Source organism: Oryctolagus cuniculus, chromosome 2, assembly GCF_051225735.1.
Source record: "Oryctolagus cuniculus isolate XC-2025 breed Fujian yellow rabbit chromosome 2, ASM5122573v1, whole genome shotgun sequence".
Taxonomy (NCBI): Eukaryota; Metazoa; Chordata; class Mammalia; order Lagomorpha; family Leporidae; genus Oryctolagus; species Oryctolagus cuniculus.
In genome coordinates, this window is record NC_142868.1 from 2,817,623 (window position 1) to 2,831,538 (window position 13,916).

General features: G+C 59.0%; 1 protein-coding gene across 12 annotated transcripts in view; it reads left to right on the forward strand.

Moving 5' to 3' along the window:
• AFAP1 (actin filament associated protein 1) overlaps window positions 1–13,916 on the forward strand; it is a 173,848-nt gene that overhangs the window by 61,922 nt on the left and 98,010 nt on the right. For 11 of the 12 annotated variants that reach the window (XM_089325161.1, XM_089325224.1, XM_089325157.1 and 8 more), the window contains one exon: window positions 2,276–2,370. In XM_089325161.1, the coding sequence (XP_089181287.1) occupies window positions 2,276–2,370 (95 nt within the window). Of the gene's footprint in view, window positions 1–2,275; window positions 2,371–7,828; window positions 7,942–13,916 lie in introns of those variants that run through there. The other variant, XM_089325215.1, reaches the window with a different exon arrangement.

Below are 13,916 nucleotides of genomic sequence, written 5' to 3' on the forward strand. Positions count from 1 at the left end.
TGCACCCCAGGGGGAGGCTGGGGGAGTCTGTGCGTCCCAGGGGGAGGCTGGGGGAGCCTGTGCGCCCCAGGCAGAGGCTGGGGGAGCCTGTGCGCCGCAGGGGAGGCTGGGGGAGCCTGTGCGCACCCTACAGAGGCTGGAGGGACCTGTGCACCCCAGGGGGAGGCTGGGGGAGCCTGTGCGCCCCAGGCAGAGGCTGGGGGAGCCTTGCGCCCCAGGGGGAGGCTGGGGGACCCTGTGCGCCCCAGGGGAGGCTGGGGGACCCTGTGTGCCCCAGGGGGAGGCTGGGGGAGCCTGTGCGCCCCAGGGGGAGGCTGGGGGAGCCTGTGTGCCCCAGGGGAGGCTGGGGGAGCCTGTGTGTCCCCTACAGAGGCTGGGGGAGTCTGTGCGCCCCAGGGGGAGGCTGGGGGAGCCTGTGCGCCCCAGGGGAGGCTGGGGGAGCCTGTGTGTCCCCTACAGAGGCTGGGGGAGCCTGTGCGCCCCAGGGGAGGTTGGGGGACCCTGTGTGCCCCAGGGGGAGGCTGGGGGAGTCTGTGTGTCCCAGGGGGAGGCTGGGGGACCCTGTGCGCCCCAGGGGGAGGCTGGGGGAGCCTGTGCGCCCCAGGGGAGGCTGGGGGAGCCTGTGTGTCCCAGGGGGAGGCTGGGGGAGTCTGTGCGCCCCAGGGGAGGCTGGGGGACCCTGTGCACCCCAGGGGGAGGCTGGGGGAGCCTGTGCGCCCCAGGGGAGGCTGGGGGAGTCTGTGCGCCCCAGGGGGAGGCTGGGGGACCCTGTGTGCCCCAGGGGGAGGCTGGGGGACCCTGTGCGCCCCAGGGGAGGCTGGGGGAGCCTGTGTGTCCCAGGGGGAGGCTGGGGGAGCCTGTGTGTCCCTGTCTCCTGCAGGAGCCACACAGAGCACACTCTTCTCAGCAGAGATGCAGCAGCTGCGGTGACTTTCTGTTGAGGGACGCTCACCTGGGACTCGGGGCCCAGGTTTCTAACTGGACCTGGTCACGTGGGCTCCCTGTCCCTGGCCTGTGCCAGCATTCCGGATGCCCAGGAAAGCAGGTGTTCAGCATAAACCACGTTGTGCGCACAAGTGGGGTAGTCACAGTGAACCAGCCGTGTCATCAGGGAACAGTGGGCCTCTGAAACCCACGTTCTCAGACTGCACCGCGGGCCAGCTTGCTAGCTGGCCCCTCTCCAGCCTCGCCGAATGGCAGCCCAGGTCTGCCTCGGGACCTCCGGTGCTTGTGGCTAAGGCAGAAACCCAGGGGACGGTGGAGCTTGCCACCGTCTTGCTGCTTTAGTTTCCAGATCTAGAAGAGGCCTAAGCGTGGTGTCAGCCTTGTGGGGCGGAGGAGCTAAGATACAGTCAGAACAGTGCTTAGCATCGCCGAAGCCTTCACAGCTCCCACCTGCTGTTCTCTGCGCTTTCTTTTTCGCGGGCGGTCAGTGCTCCTCCTCCTCACCTCCTGCCCGCGAGCCCCTCTGGCAGCCATGCCGGCCTCATGCCTCGCCGCTGCGGCCGGCCCCGGTGTCTCCATGTCTCCTGGCTTCCCCTGGCTCCCACCCTCTCTGCTCCTGCCTCGTCGCCCATGCTTCGTCCTGGACGCGTTCCCCAGTGTTTCCAGCCCCCTCATTCTCCCCCGGCTCTTTACTTTCCTGTAGACTCAGGCATCCGCTGCTTGGTTTTGGGGCACAGTTTCCACTTGTTCTTTTTCTTTCTTTCCTCTTTTACTGTTTCCGTTACAGCCCCTGGAGGTCAGCTGGGCTTTTGCGTCCCCACCCTGGCCTCGGGCCTGGCGCTGGACGGCCTGGAGGTGATTAGAGCTTTGTGGTTGATTTCCAGGTGGACCAGGGGTGTGTAGCGGGACTGTGTCCTCCTCTTCCCCGCCACCCCGGCAGAGGTCACCCTTGGCCAGTTTGGCTTACACCTGAGGGGTGTGGGCTCCACACAGCCCCTAGGAGAGCGTCGCCCCTCGGTGCGTGGGCGGCGGCGCCCTAGAAGCTGAGGTGGGGCAGCCTGCTCGCAGAGGCCGCGTGGGGCTGGGGAGAAAGCGCCAGCCCGGCCGTTCCCAGCGCCGTTTCCGCTACATTCCTGCCTTTCCTTTGTTTTTATTTCTTTAAACCATAGATTTGTGACCCGTAAACTGCTGGGTAATGATACCCACCTCGCGGGTCACTGTGCAGGCTTAGGGAGCATAAAGACTGTTCAGTGTGGGGCTCAGGAAGTGGCAGCGGCCCTGGAGGCCTCCCCCTCCCCTCCTCATCCCTGTCTTTGGTTGATACCTGCAGGTTTCGAAGTGAAAGATGGTCCGAAGCACGAGACCCCCGGCAGCCTGCCGGCCCCCCCTCAGATGCCTCTGCCGGAGATCCCGCAGCCGTGGCTGGTGAGCTGAACCCCGCTGCGCACGTCCTCCTGGGAGCAGGGGCGTGGGGTGCGAGCCCAATTGCAGAAGGACAGAGGCTTGTTTTGCCCGAGGTACTGCTTGGAGCGTGTTTCCAGGGCTGCTAAGGAATGGAGCTGCGGTGACGGCTCATTGGTAGAGCCGACAGGTAGCCTCCCCCGGGAAGCGGATTGCTGGGGCTCCAGGTCCTTGGAAATCTGTTCTTAAACTCGACGACCAAAAGTAGATCGGAGGGTGCAGCAGGTAACACAGCGTAGGTGGGGCCTGGGGACTCGGCCCCCTTTCAGTTAACTCTGATTCTCAATTCCTTGGCCGCTGTTACGGGGCTGGCGAGGTGGCGCACAGGGTAAGCCGCCACCTGACGCTGGGCACCGAGGGCGTCTCCTGTGAGTGCAGGTTCCGGCTGCTCCACTTCCGTTCCAGCTTCTGCTGTGGCCTGGGAAAACAGCGGAAGACGGCCCGAGTGCGCGAGCCCCTGCATCCATGTGGGAGACCCGGATAGAGTCCCAGGCTCCTGACTTTGGTCTGGCCCAGCTCCGGCTGTTGGGGCCATTTGGGGAGTGACCAGTGAATGGAAGATTTCTGTCCTTCCTTCTCTCTGTTACTCTGCCTTTCAAATCAATCTATAATTTTTTTTTAAGAAGTCACTGTGTTTATCCATTGGTTTTCAGTAGAGAGAATTATGTACATGTTCTGGGGATGTGTATTTGATTTGGTCTCACGCAGCAAGCATACTTTTTGGCTTTTCCTTTCAACCTGAGATGACTTACATCTGTAGTTCTCCATATGCCATTCAGCATTTTCTGCATTTCGCTCTTCTCTAACTGGCTTACTCAGGGAGACGAGACTTCTACTCTTGTGTGGACAAAACCAGTTACTTAGGTGTGCCGGCCTGCGGCACAATGAACTGGGTTTTCCTGAAACAGAGTGGGAATGCGGGGACAAGGACGCAAAGAATGGAGCCAAGACAAGTCCTGATCAAGGCTCCTTTATTGAATAAATCCAGTAGTATTTAAACATGACCAGTTGTTTACAAGAAGGAGCACAAAAGATTTACATATCAAAAAGGCTCTTAAGGTTACAATAAAACACCTACGTGATAAACAGCAGGTTTCAGGTGTGACTGATTATCTATATTATCTCTTGTGAGAGGTTTAGGTTCTTCCTGCCTCTTCCTGGAATCTCCCTAGCCCAATTGTCTGTGCTGGGAAGTCTCCATTCATATGTTTAAGTGTAAACAAAGGGAGCCACTACCTGTGGCTGCCCACACTTAGGGAGTCTCCTTCAGTGTTTACTTTCAGTGGGAGTCATCTGACTCTCTCTCCACAGGTTGTGAACTGCAGGCAGGCAGGACCCTGTCTTATCTGTGCTGGGGCCTAGCGTAGTACCGAGTGTCCAGTAGGTACGGAGTGTAGTACCCAGTGTCCAGTAGGTACGGAGCGTAGTACCCAGTGTCCAGTAGGTACTGAGCGTAGTACCCAGTGTCCAGTAGGTACGGAGCGTAGTACCCAGTGTCCAGTAGGTACTGAGCGTAGTACCCAGTGTCCAGTAGGTATGGAGCACAACAGCTTAGACTCTTAGATTCCTGCCTCACATCCCGGGAAGCCCGGCTGACCTCTCACTGTGTACAGTCGTCTCCCGTGTCTGCAGCTGGCGTGTTTCAGGGTCCCAGCAGGGTCCCAGCAGGGTCCCAGATGCAGCCTGGGACAGCACCACGTGCTTAGAGACCCTGTCTTCCTGTCCATGCATACCCGTGGTAGTCTAGTGTGTGAGTTAGGCACACTAAGAGACTAACCGCAGTGACTGATAGAACAGTAGCTGTAGCAATATACTGTAATAAAAATTATTGACAACTTCTTATTTATTCATTTCTGGAATTCTGCACTTGCTGTTTTTGGGCCACAGTTGGCCGGGGGTGACTGCAACCTCAGTGCACCGTGGGTAGGGGGGCGGCTGCATTCCATTTTATCCTCACCGTTTGGCTCAACTCCTAGAACAGCTTACCCTAAGAGGGTCTGCCTGCCCCTTTTCCAGGCAAGGAAATGGAAGCTCAGAGACGTGATTTGCTGAGGTCACAGGACAAGTAGGAAGAGCAGGAACTGAACGGCATTCTTAAATTCAGATCCAGCATTTATCAGCACCCGTGTGGGAGGGGTGGCAGCAGAGCCGTGCAGGCGTGACTGACAGGTGAGGGGCTGGTGTTAGGTCGGGAATCGCTTCCCTGCGCAGGCACAGCGGGTGGCGGCATCCAGGAGAGGCAGCCCCTTCCCCCGGCGGCGCGGTCCCTTGTGTGATCCCGGGGAGGAAGCGTGGCTTCTCTGTGCTCGGAGTATCAGAGCAGTGCCTGTCGAGCAGGCCCTCGTGCAGGTGATGGGCTCCTGTTTCTCCAGCGCTCGCGCCACACCATGTGGGCTGTGCTGAGCGTTGGCTCCCACACGGAGCCCCTGGGCATCTTGTTCCCGTGTGCGGCTGGGGCCTGGCTGCTGCACTTCTGAGAGTCACTGGGGAAAATCTGGAGTTAAGCGCCTTGTCTCCAGCCCCTGAGCAGGGGCTGGACGTGGGAGACCTCAGGCCCCTGAGTGGACGCAGAGTCGCAGGTCTTCCTGGGCACCCTAACAGGCAAGACCTACACCTGGGGGTTGAGCCCGCAGCACCATCAGGAACGTCCAGGCCCGGGAGGGCATCCTGCCTGACCAACAGCGCCTGACCTTGGCCACCCTGTCTCAGACCACCACACCCAGCTTGCGGCTTTGCCTGCGAGGCGGTGTCTCCGAGGCCTCCCCCTCACGGCTACAAGATCTGCCTCAGGTGTGCCGCTCCCTGCTCCCCGGTGCTGCCCCAAGAGGTCAAACAAGGCCCCTGCCCCACAGGGCAGCCTCCTGCCCGAGCCCCAGGGCCCTGAGGCCTCGGTAAATTTCCCTTTTGTTGAGTGGAGAAAGAAAGAAGGGAAATATGGAGTTAAAGAGAAAGGAAAGTAGTAAAGAAGAGGCAGGTACGGCCCGCGCTCGTGGGGCCGCTCCCCAGCGAGTCACCGTCTGCACGCGTTCTCCACCTGTGCTCGCCTCACTGGCCGCTGAGCACCTGCAGCCTGGTCGCTCCAGTTGAGATGCTACGTGTGTTCTAAAACGACTGGAGCTGGAAGACTCAGTGTGAGAAAAAGGATCTAAAATGCCTCATTGATAATGATTGCGTAGGTGACACGTTGAGCTGCATTCTGCACACTCCAGTTAAAGAAGATGCACTGGCAAGTGTTGGATACACAGTCAGTGTTGGATACACAGTGTTAGATATACAGTGTTAGATACAGTGTTAGATATACAGTGTTAGATCCACAGTCAGTGTTAGATCTACAGTGTTACATACACAGTGAGTGTTAGATACCCAGCAAGTGTTAGATACAGTCAGTGTTAGATACAGTGTTGGATACACAGTCAGTTTTAGATACAGTCAGTGTTAGATATACAGTCAGTGTTAGATACAGTGTTGGATACACAGTGATAGATTCAGTCAGTGTTAGATACAGTCAGTGTTAGATACACAGTGAGTGTTAGATACAGTCAGTGTTAATATGCAGTCAGTGTTAGATATACAGTCAGTGTTAGACACAGTGTTGGATACACAGTGATAGATACGGTCAGTGTTAGATATACGGTCAGTGTTAGATACACAGTGAGTGTTAGATACAGTGAGTGTTAGATACAGTGTTGGATACACAGTGTTAGATACACTCAGTGTTAGATACAGTGTTAGATATAGTCAGTGTTAGATACAGTCAGTGTTAATATGCAGTCAGTGTTAGATACAGTCAGTGTTAGATACAGTGTTGGATACAGTGTTAGATACAGTCTGTGTTATACACAGTTCTGTGCTGCTTGTTGATGGGGCCCTGTTTTGAGAAGCATTGCAGTAGGGTAGTTGTTCACTGTCAGGAGTTTCGTGGTGTGCATAATTGTAGATCCCATACTTTCATGTGGCTGGTGATGCCAACATCATCAGGAACACACTAGGGCTGCCTGGGGTGAGTGCTACACCGGCCCTAGGCAGCAGGAATCAGCTTCCTTGTAATCCTATGGGGCCACTGTTGCCTGTACAGTTCATTGTTGACCAAAATGTTGTTACGCACCACACGGCTGCCTTAGTAAGATTGATTTCAGCTGTTTTACGATTGTTAGAAAAAATTAAAATTTTTTTCTGTATATCACAGTTGTATATTTCTTTTCCTTTAAAAAGTATTGACTTGCTTATTTGAAAAGAAGAGAGAGACAAGTAGAGATCTTCCATCTGCCAGTTTGCTCCCCAAATGCCCACACAGAAAGGCTGGGCCAGGCTGAAGCCGGGATCCCAGAACTCCAGCCAGATCTCTCACGGGAGAGGCTGGGACCCAAGTACTTGGGCCGTGGCCTGCTGCCTCCTGGCGTGCACCTCAACAGGAAGCTGGAGCCGAGGCCCTGCCCTGCAGTAGGGGACAGGGTGTGAGAGCTGCCGTGCCAGCCGCTGGTCTCCTGCCCGTGCTAGGAACTCAGGTCATGCACGCGCTCACGTGTCCTCCATGCCTTAGGCTCCTGTGCCGTGCATTTAACTGTGCCACATTTGACGGTGTATATCTATATCTGTATATCTCTATCTATATGGATATATAAGTGTATATGATGTGTATTTTACACTGTTTGTTTGAAAGGCAGTTACAGGGAGGGGGGAGGGAGAAGCGAGAGAGAGGTAGAGCGGGGGAGAGAGAGAGAGAGGGAGAGAGAGGTCTACATCTGTTGGTTCACTCCCCTAGTGGCCACACTGGCCAGGGCTGGGCCAGGTGGAAGTCAGGATGTAGGAGCATCGTCCAGGTGCCCACATGGGTGCAGGGACCCAAGCACTTGGACCATCTTACGCTGCCTTCCGGCACAGTAGCAGGGAGCGGGATCCGAGGAAGAGCGGCCGGGACAGGAAGCAGTGGTCGTATTGATTGACATGTTACCTCATACATGAAGAAGGAGATGAGAAACCACTGATTCACTTGTTGCTGTCCTCTGAGTTGTTCTTGTTTTTCTCTGTAAGCTTGGCTTGAAGTGGGGCCTCCCGCGATGGGGCTCCCCATGCTGGGTCTTGAATTTGACCGTCGCCCTCCGTAGGAGGACAGGAGTTTCCAGACTGAGGGTGAGACAACAGCCCTGGAAGCAGCCGGGAAGGTGGCGGTGGCTCTGTGAGCTGCCCGGCGTCTTCTCTGATGCTGGAGGGGTCTGGACTGAACCCCACGCCCCTCACGTCCCAGCCGGACACGGGTTGTCAGCGTGGTTGCCAGTTTCAGACAGAGTTCTCCTGGACTAACTGCGGACCAATTGGTCAATTTCTGCAGATTTTCTCTCAAGTACAATTATTACTCAGTGTTCACTCACCTTTCTCTCTCTCTCTCTTCTTGTCTGTGTCTGTCACTCTGTCCTGCCCTGAGCCCTGTCCGTGCCCTCGGCTGCACATAGGCATGACGCAGTGGCCCGGTGGAGGGAGTGTGAGAAGCCCTCCTGATGCCATCGCAGCCGGCGGGTAGTCAGAACGCGGGGTAAGGTGAGGGACTTTAACAGGTGTCCGTGTGCCGGCAGGGTCGTCAGTTTAAACAGAGCCTTCAAGTAGCGGTGGGACTGGTGGGTCTTTCTCCCTCCTCATGCCTCGCGCATGCTGCATGTTGTGGGAACGGAGCACCAGAGACCGCCCCACCCATCAAAGGGTGACTGGCACACGAGACAGCGGAGAGCAAGGCTTCACCCCCAGCTCGCTAGGAAGGGTGGCGGTGAGCAGCCACACGTGGGGCTGCTCGTCCAGTGCGCGTCGCTGCCCTCCTCCTCACGGCCGAGCGCTCGGAGGGTCGCAGTCCCCACGGCCGAGCACCCGGAAGGTCGCAGTCCCCGCGGCCAAGTACCCGGAAGGTCTCAGTCCCCACGGCCGAGCACCCGGAAGGTCTCCGTCCCCACAGCTGTGTACCCGGAAGGTCTCCGTCCCCACGGCCGAGCACCCGGAAGGCCTCAGTCCCCACGGCCGAGCACCCGGAAGGTCTCCGTCCCCACGGCCGAGCACCCGGAAGGTCTCAGTCCCCGCGGCCGAGCACCCGGAAGGCCTCAGTCCCCATGGCCAAGCACCTGGAAGGTCGCAGTCCCCACAGCCGAGCACCCGAAAGGTCGCAGTCCCCACAGCTGTGTACCTGGAAGGTACCAGTCCCCACGGCCGAGCACCCGGAAGGCCTCAGTCCCCACGGCCAAGCACCCGGATGGTCGCAGTCCCCACAGCCAAGCACCCGAAAGGCCGCAGTCCCCACAGCTGTGTACCTGGAAGGCCTCAGTCCCCACGGCCGAGCACCCAGAAGGTCGCAGTCCCCGCGGCCGAGCACCCAGAAGGTCGCAGTCCCCGCGGCCGAGCACCCAGAAGGTCACAGTCCCCGCGGCCGAGCACCCGGAAGGTCCCAGTCTTCCCAGAGTCACCTAAGATGCCCCATTCTCCCTGTTTCTGTTTTCCAAGTATGAAGAACCTGCCTTGGTTTTTATGTTTTTCAGAAGGGCAGAAGCTTTTGCATGCCTGATGTGAGGCTGAAGGCTGAAGCCAGGTTGCAGAAGGAATAGTTGTGGTCAGCCTGAGGCACCCAGGAAGGGTCTGCCGCTCTGCTGGCCGCCCTGTCCCGTGTTGGCCGTTCCGTGGCTGCACGTCACCCAGAGGGCATTGCCCTCCCTGTAGCATCCTGTCCGCACCTGCAAGCCAGCTGTCAGCTGCTTTTCACTCAGAATTGGACACCCCGTCCTTTCCTTCAGTACAGGAGGAAAAGGCTAGCGTGGTATTGACAAGTGCTTGTTTAAAAGTGCTGGCTTGAAGTAGCTCACAGTCTGTTGGCATGCATGAGGTGAGGAGCGAGAGAGAGAGAGAGAGAGAGAGGGAGAGGGAGCGAGCGCGCGCACGCTGAAGCTGCCCTCTGCCGTCCAGCCCCGGGGAAGGGGCTCCTGGGGCCATGCTCCGTTCCTTCTCGGGTCTCTGCTTTTGGAAATGAGCCCCATGTTAGTCCTGACGACGTCAGGGGTGTTTCCCGCTGTCACTGCACAGCCGCTGCGCGTCTGCGGTGGGGCCGAGGGCTCGTGAGGCTCTGCCCGTCTCCGGGCAGGGCTGTCCAGGGTGTGCTGTGGGCCTTCCGTGGCGGTGGCGCGGCTGAGTGCAGGCCTCCAGGAGACGCGTTTCTCCGGCTGTCTCGGGCGACCCTGGCAGCGTCTCAGGGACTCCTCCGCTCCGCTTGTCACTCACTCGTTTTCATTTATTTATGTGACAGATTGAGTGATCGCAGTCACGAGGACGTAAAGATCCAAGCTGACTCCCCCTACATGCACGGCTCACGTGCTAGGACTCGCAGGCTCTCGGGAGGGGCTTGTTGGCCACGAAGGCTCCGCATTTTGTGGACATCAGGCAGTTTCACAGCGGGGCGGAGCACGTCGGTCAGCGTGTCGGTTAGAGCCTGCTTCGGAGGGTGCTCCTCTAATTTTCCGGTAGTTTTTGGTGAATTCCTAACTCAGCAAGCTAAGTGATTCGCTCAGGAACTTAACCGTGAGCTGGCAGTTGGCCAGGTGGCCATTTCCTGGTGTGCGGGAGCATCTGCTGCCCGAGGGGTGAAGGCGGGATGTGTGGGAGCTGTGCCGGGTGGACGGTGCCCCACGGATGAAGGCGCCGGCTGGCAGGGAGCCATGTGTACTGGGAGCGCGTCGGGGTGGCTGGGCCCGGGTTCTGTGTCCAGTGCAAGACAGACTTTGAAGACGGGACGTAGTCGGGGTCAGCAGAGGGACAGACTCGTGTGCACGTAAAGCAGAAGTGCACATTCACGGGGGACAGGCCACGCCCACGGGGAGCTGCATGCAGGGGGCTCTGGGCCGACCCCCAGGGGTCCCCAGTGCTGTCCGCTGGGGATCAATCCAGTGTTCACAGGTGGGGGGGCCTGGGGGTGGCGCTGGAGCGCCTCCCATTTCCTTGCCCTTTTTTGGAAGTCTTGGCAGTATCATGGCAGCAGGTGCATTATGGGAGTGTGACGTCAGTCTGTTTTACTCTAATGATCCTGTCATTGGCTGATGCCGCCATGGGGAAGCTGCTGGCGGCCCTGGTGGTTATTTCTGGCTGGTGCCGATTCCCAGCGTTGGTTTCATGGATGTTGTGGGCGGTGAAGGAGGGGCTCCAGGGAGGGGCTGGCAAGCTTCCTGTGGGCATCAGGAGTGCTTACGGTCGCTGGGTGATGGGTGGGTGTTTGTTCTGCAGGTGGGCTTGCGGGGCAGCTTGGGGTTGATCGGCGGAGTAACGCAAGCCGTGAGGGCGTTCCTGGCTCGTGGTTCGTGTCTGGCGACTACTTCTCGAGCACTGGAGTCCAGATGCGCGGACTCGCACGCTGCCTTCTCTCAGGCCCTGTGTGAGACCCCTGCAGAGGTGGAGGTTCCCCTCTCAGGCCCTGTGTGAGACACCTGCAGAGGTGGAGGTTCCTCTCTCAGGCCCCTGTGTGAGACCCCTGCAGAGGTGGAGGTTCCTCTCTCAGGCCCTGTGTGAGACACCTGCAGAGGTGGAGGTTCCTCTCTCAGGCCCTGTGTGAGACACCTGCAGAGGTGGAGGTTCCTCTCTCAGGCCCTGTGTGAGACACCTGCAGAGGTGGAGGTTCCTCTCTCAGGCCCTGTGTGAGACCCCTGCAGAGGTGGAGGTTCCTCTCTCAGGCCCTGTGTGAGACACCTGCAGAGGTGGAGGTTCCTCTCTCAGGCCCTGTGTGAGACACCTGCAGAGGTGGAGGCCTCTCTCAGGCCCTGTGTGAGACACCTGCAGAGGTGGAGGTTCCTCTCAGGCCCTGTGTGAGACACCTACAGAGGTGGAGGTTCCCCTCTCAGGCCCTGTGTGAGACACCTGCAGAGGTGGAGGCCTCTCTCAGGCCCTGTGTGAGACCCCTGCAGAGGTGGAGGCCCCTCTCAGGCCCTGTGTGAGACACCTGCAGAGGTGGAGGTTCCCCTCTCAGGCCCTGTGTGAGACCCCTGCAGAGGTGGAGGCTTCCTCTCTCAGGCCCTGTGTGAGACACCTGCAGAGGTGGAGGCCCCTCTCAGGCCCTGTGTGAGACACCTGCAGAGGTGGAGGTTCCTCTCTCAGGCCCTGTGTGAGACACCTGCAGAGGTGGAGGTTCCTCTCTCAGGCCCTGTGTGAGACCCCTGCAGAGGTGGAGGTTCCTCTCTCAGGCCCTGTGTGAGACACCTGCAGAGGTGGAGGTTCCTCTCTCAGGCCCTGTGTGAGACACCTGCAGAGGTGGAGGCCTCCTCTCTCAGGCCCTGTGTGAGACACCTGCAGAGGTGGAGGTTCCCCTCTCTCAGGCCCTGTGTGAGACACCTGCAGAGGTGGAGGTTCCTCTCTCAGGCCCTGTGTGAGACCCCTGCAGAGGTGGAGGTTCCTCTCTCAGGCCCTGTGTGAGACACCTGCAGAGGTGGAGGCCTCCTCTCTCAGGCCCTGTGTGAGACACCTGCAGAGGTGGAGGTTCCTCTCAGGCCCTGTGTGAGACCCCTGCAGAGGTGGAGGCCTCTCTCAGGCCCTGTGTGAGACACCTGCAGAGGTGGAGGCCCCTCTCAGGCCCTGTGTGAGACCCCTGCAGAGGTGGAGGTTCCTCTCAGGCCCTGTGTGAGACCCCTGCAGAGGTGGAGGCCTCTCTCAGGCCCTGTGTGAGACACCTGCAGAGGTGGAGGCCTCTCTCAGGCCCTGTGTGAGACCCCTGCAGAGGTGGAGGTTCCTCTCAGGCCCTGTGTGAGACCCCTGCAGAGGTGGAGGCCTCTCTCAGGCCCTGTGTGAGACCCCTGCAGAGGTGGAGGCCTCCTCTCTCAGGCCCTGTGTGAGACACCTGCAGAGGTGGAGGCTTCCTCTCTCAGGCCCTGTGTGAGACACCTGCAGAGGTGGAGGCCCCTCTCAGGCCCTGTGTGAGACACCTGCAGAGGTGGAGGTTCCTCTCTCAGGCCCTGTGTGAGACACCTGCAGAGGTGGAGGTTCCTCTCTCAGGCCCTGTGTGAGACACCTGCAGAGGTGGAGGTTCCTCTCTCAGGCCCTGTGTGAGACCCCTGCAGAGGTGGAGGTTCCTCTCTCAGGCCCTGTGTGAGACCCCTGCAGAGGTGGAGGTTCCTCTCAGGCCCCTGTGTGAGACCCCTGCAGAGGTGGAGGCCCCTCTCAGGCCCTGTGTGAGGCACCTGCAGAGGTGGAGGCCCCTGTGTGAGACCCCTGCAGAGGTGAGGGTTCCTCTCTCAGGCCCCTGTGTGAGACACCTGCAGAGGTGGAGGTTCCTCTCTCAGGCCCTGTGTGAGACCCCTGCAGAGGTGGAGGCCCCTCTCAGGCCCTGTGTGAGACACCTGCAGAGGTGGAGGCTCCCTCTCCTAGGGCCGCTCGGTGCCTTACGCAGTTGCCAGCTATCGGATTCTTTGAATCAAACTACACTTCAGGCTTTGAGAAGGTGTTTGTGCCTTGCACGTTGCATAATACGCAGACAACACTGCCCACGGCTCAGGAGACGCTGGTGACGCCCTGCTGCTGCCCCTGCCAGCTCTCCGGTGCCGCTGAGGCTGTTGCTGTCTCCCTCGGAGTGGACGAGCCGGCGGCCAGTGTCCCAGGCAGCACGTTTATCTGGAGTGTTCAGGAGACAGTGTAGGTGGGTGTGTGTGCTCAGTGGCCACTGCGACTCTCCCCTGAGCCTCTGGACCACAGGGGCTTCCCAGTCTGCCTTGTGTCCTTGCTTTCCAAGGGGGGCCTGGAATAGGCCCAAGCATCCGAAGAATTTTTGTGTTTGATTAGGGGAGTTGTGCAGCTGTCAGGCCGGCTGTACTTACAGGCAGCAAGTGTGACTGTGCTGAGAGCCGGTTGCCAGGATGGGCCCCGGTCTGGCAGCGGGTCCCGCCTGTGTTGGTGCTGGCTGCCCGTGACCCACCACCCAGCGCCACAGGGTCTGATGCAGGGGAACCCCACCTGTGCTTTGCTTCCTGCGCTGCGTGAGCAGCGAGTCCACAGGCGCACCTCAGCTCTTAGTGGGGAGAAGAAAGGCGGGTGGTGGTACAGCGTGTGAGATGCCACACGGAGGCAGGCGCTAGACGTGCTCATTCCACAGCTTGCATGGAACACAGTCGCATCGTATTGAGGGGTGACCCAGAGCTGATATAAATTTGATGCCAGTGGGGGCTGGCGTTGTGGCATAGTGGGCTAAGCCTCCCCCTGTGGCACCGACATCCCATGGATCCCACATGGGCACCGGTTCCTGTCCTGGCTGCTCCTTTTCCGATCCAGCTCTCTGCTGTGACCTGGGAAAGCAGCAGAAGATGGCCCAGGTGCTTGGGACCTGCACCTGCAAGGGAGACCAGGAAGAAGCTCCTGGCTCCTGGCTTCGGATGGGCCCAACTCCACTGTGGCCATCTGAGGAGTGAACCAGTGGGTGGAAGGCCTCTCTGTCTTTCCCTGTCTCTGTTACTCTGGCTCTCAAGAAAATAAAATCTTAAAAAAAAAAAGAAATAAATTTGATGCCAGTGGGC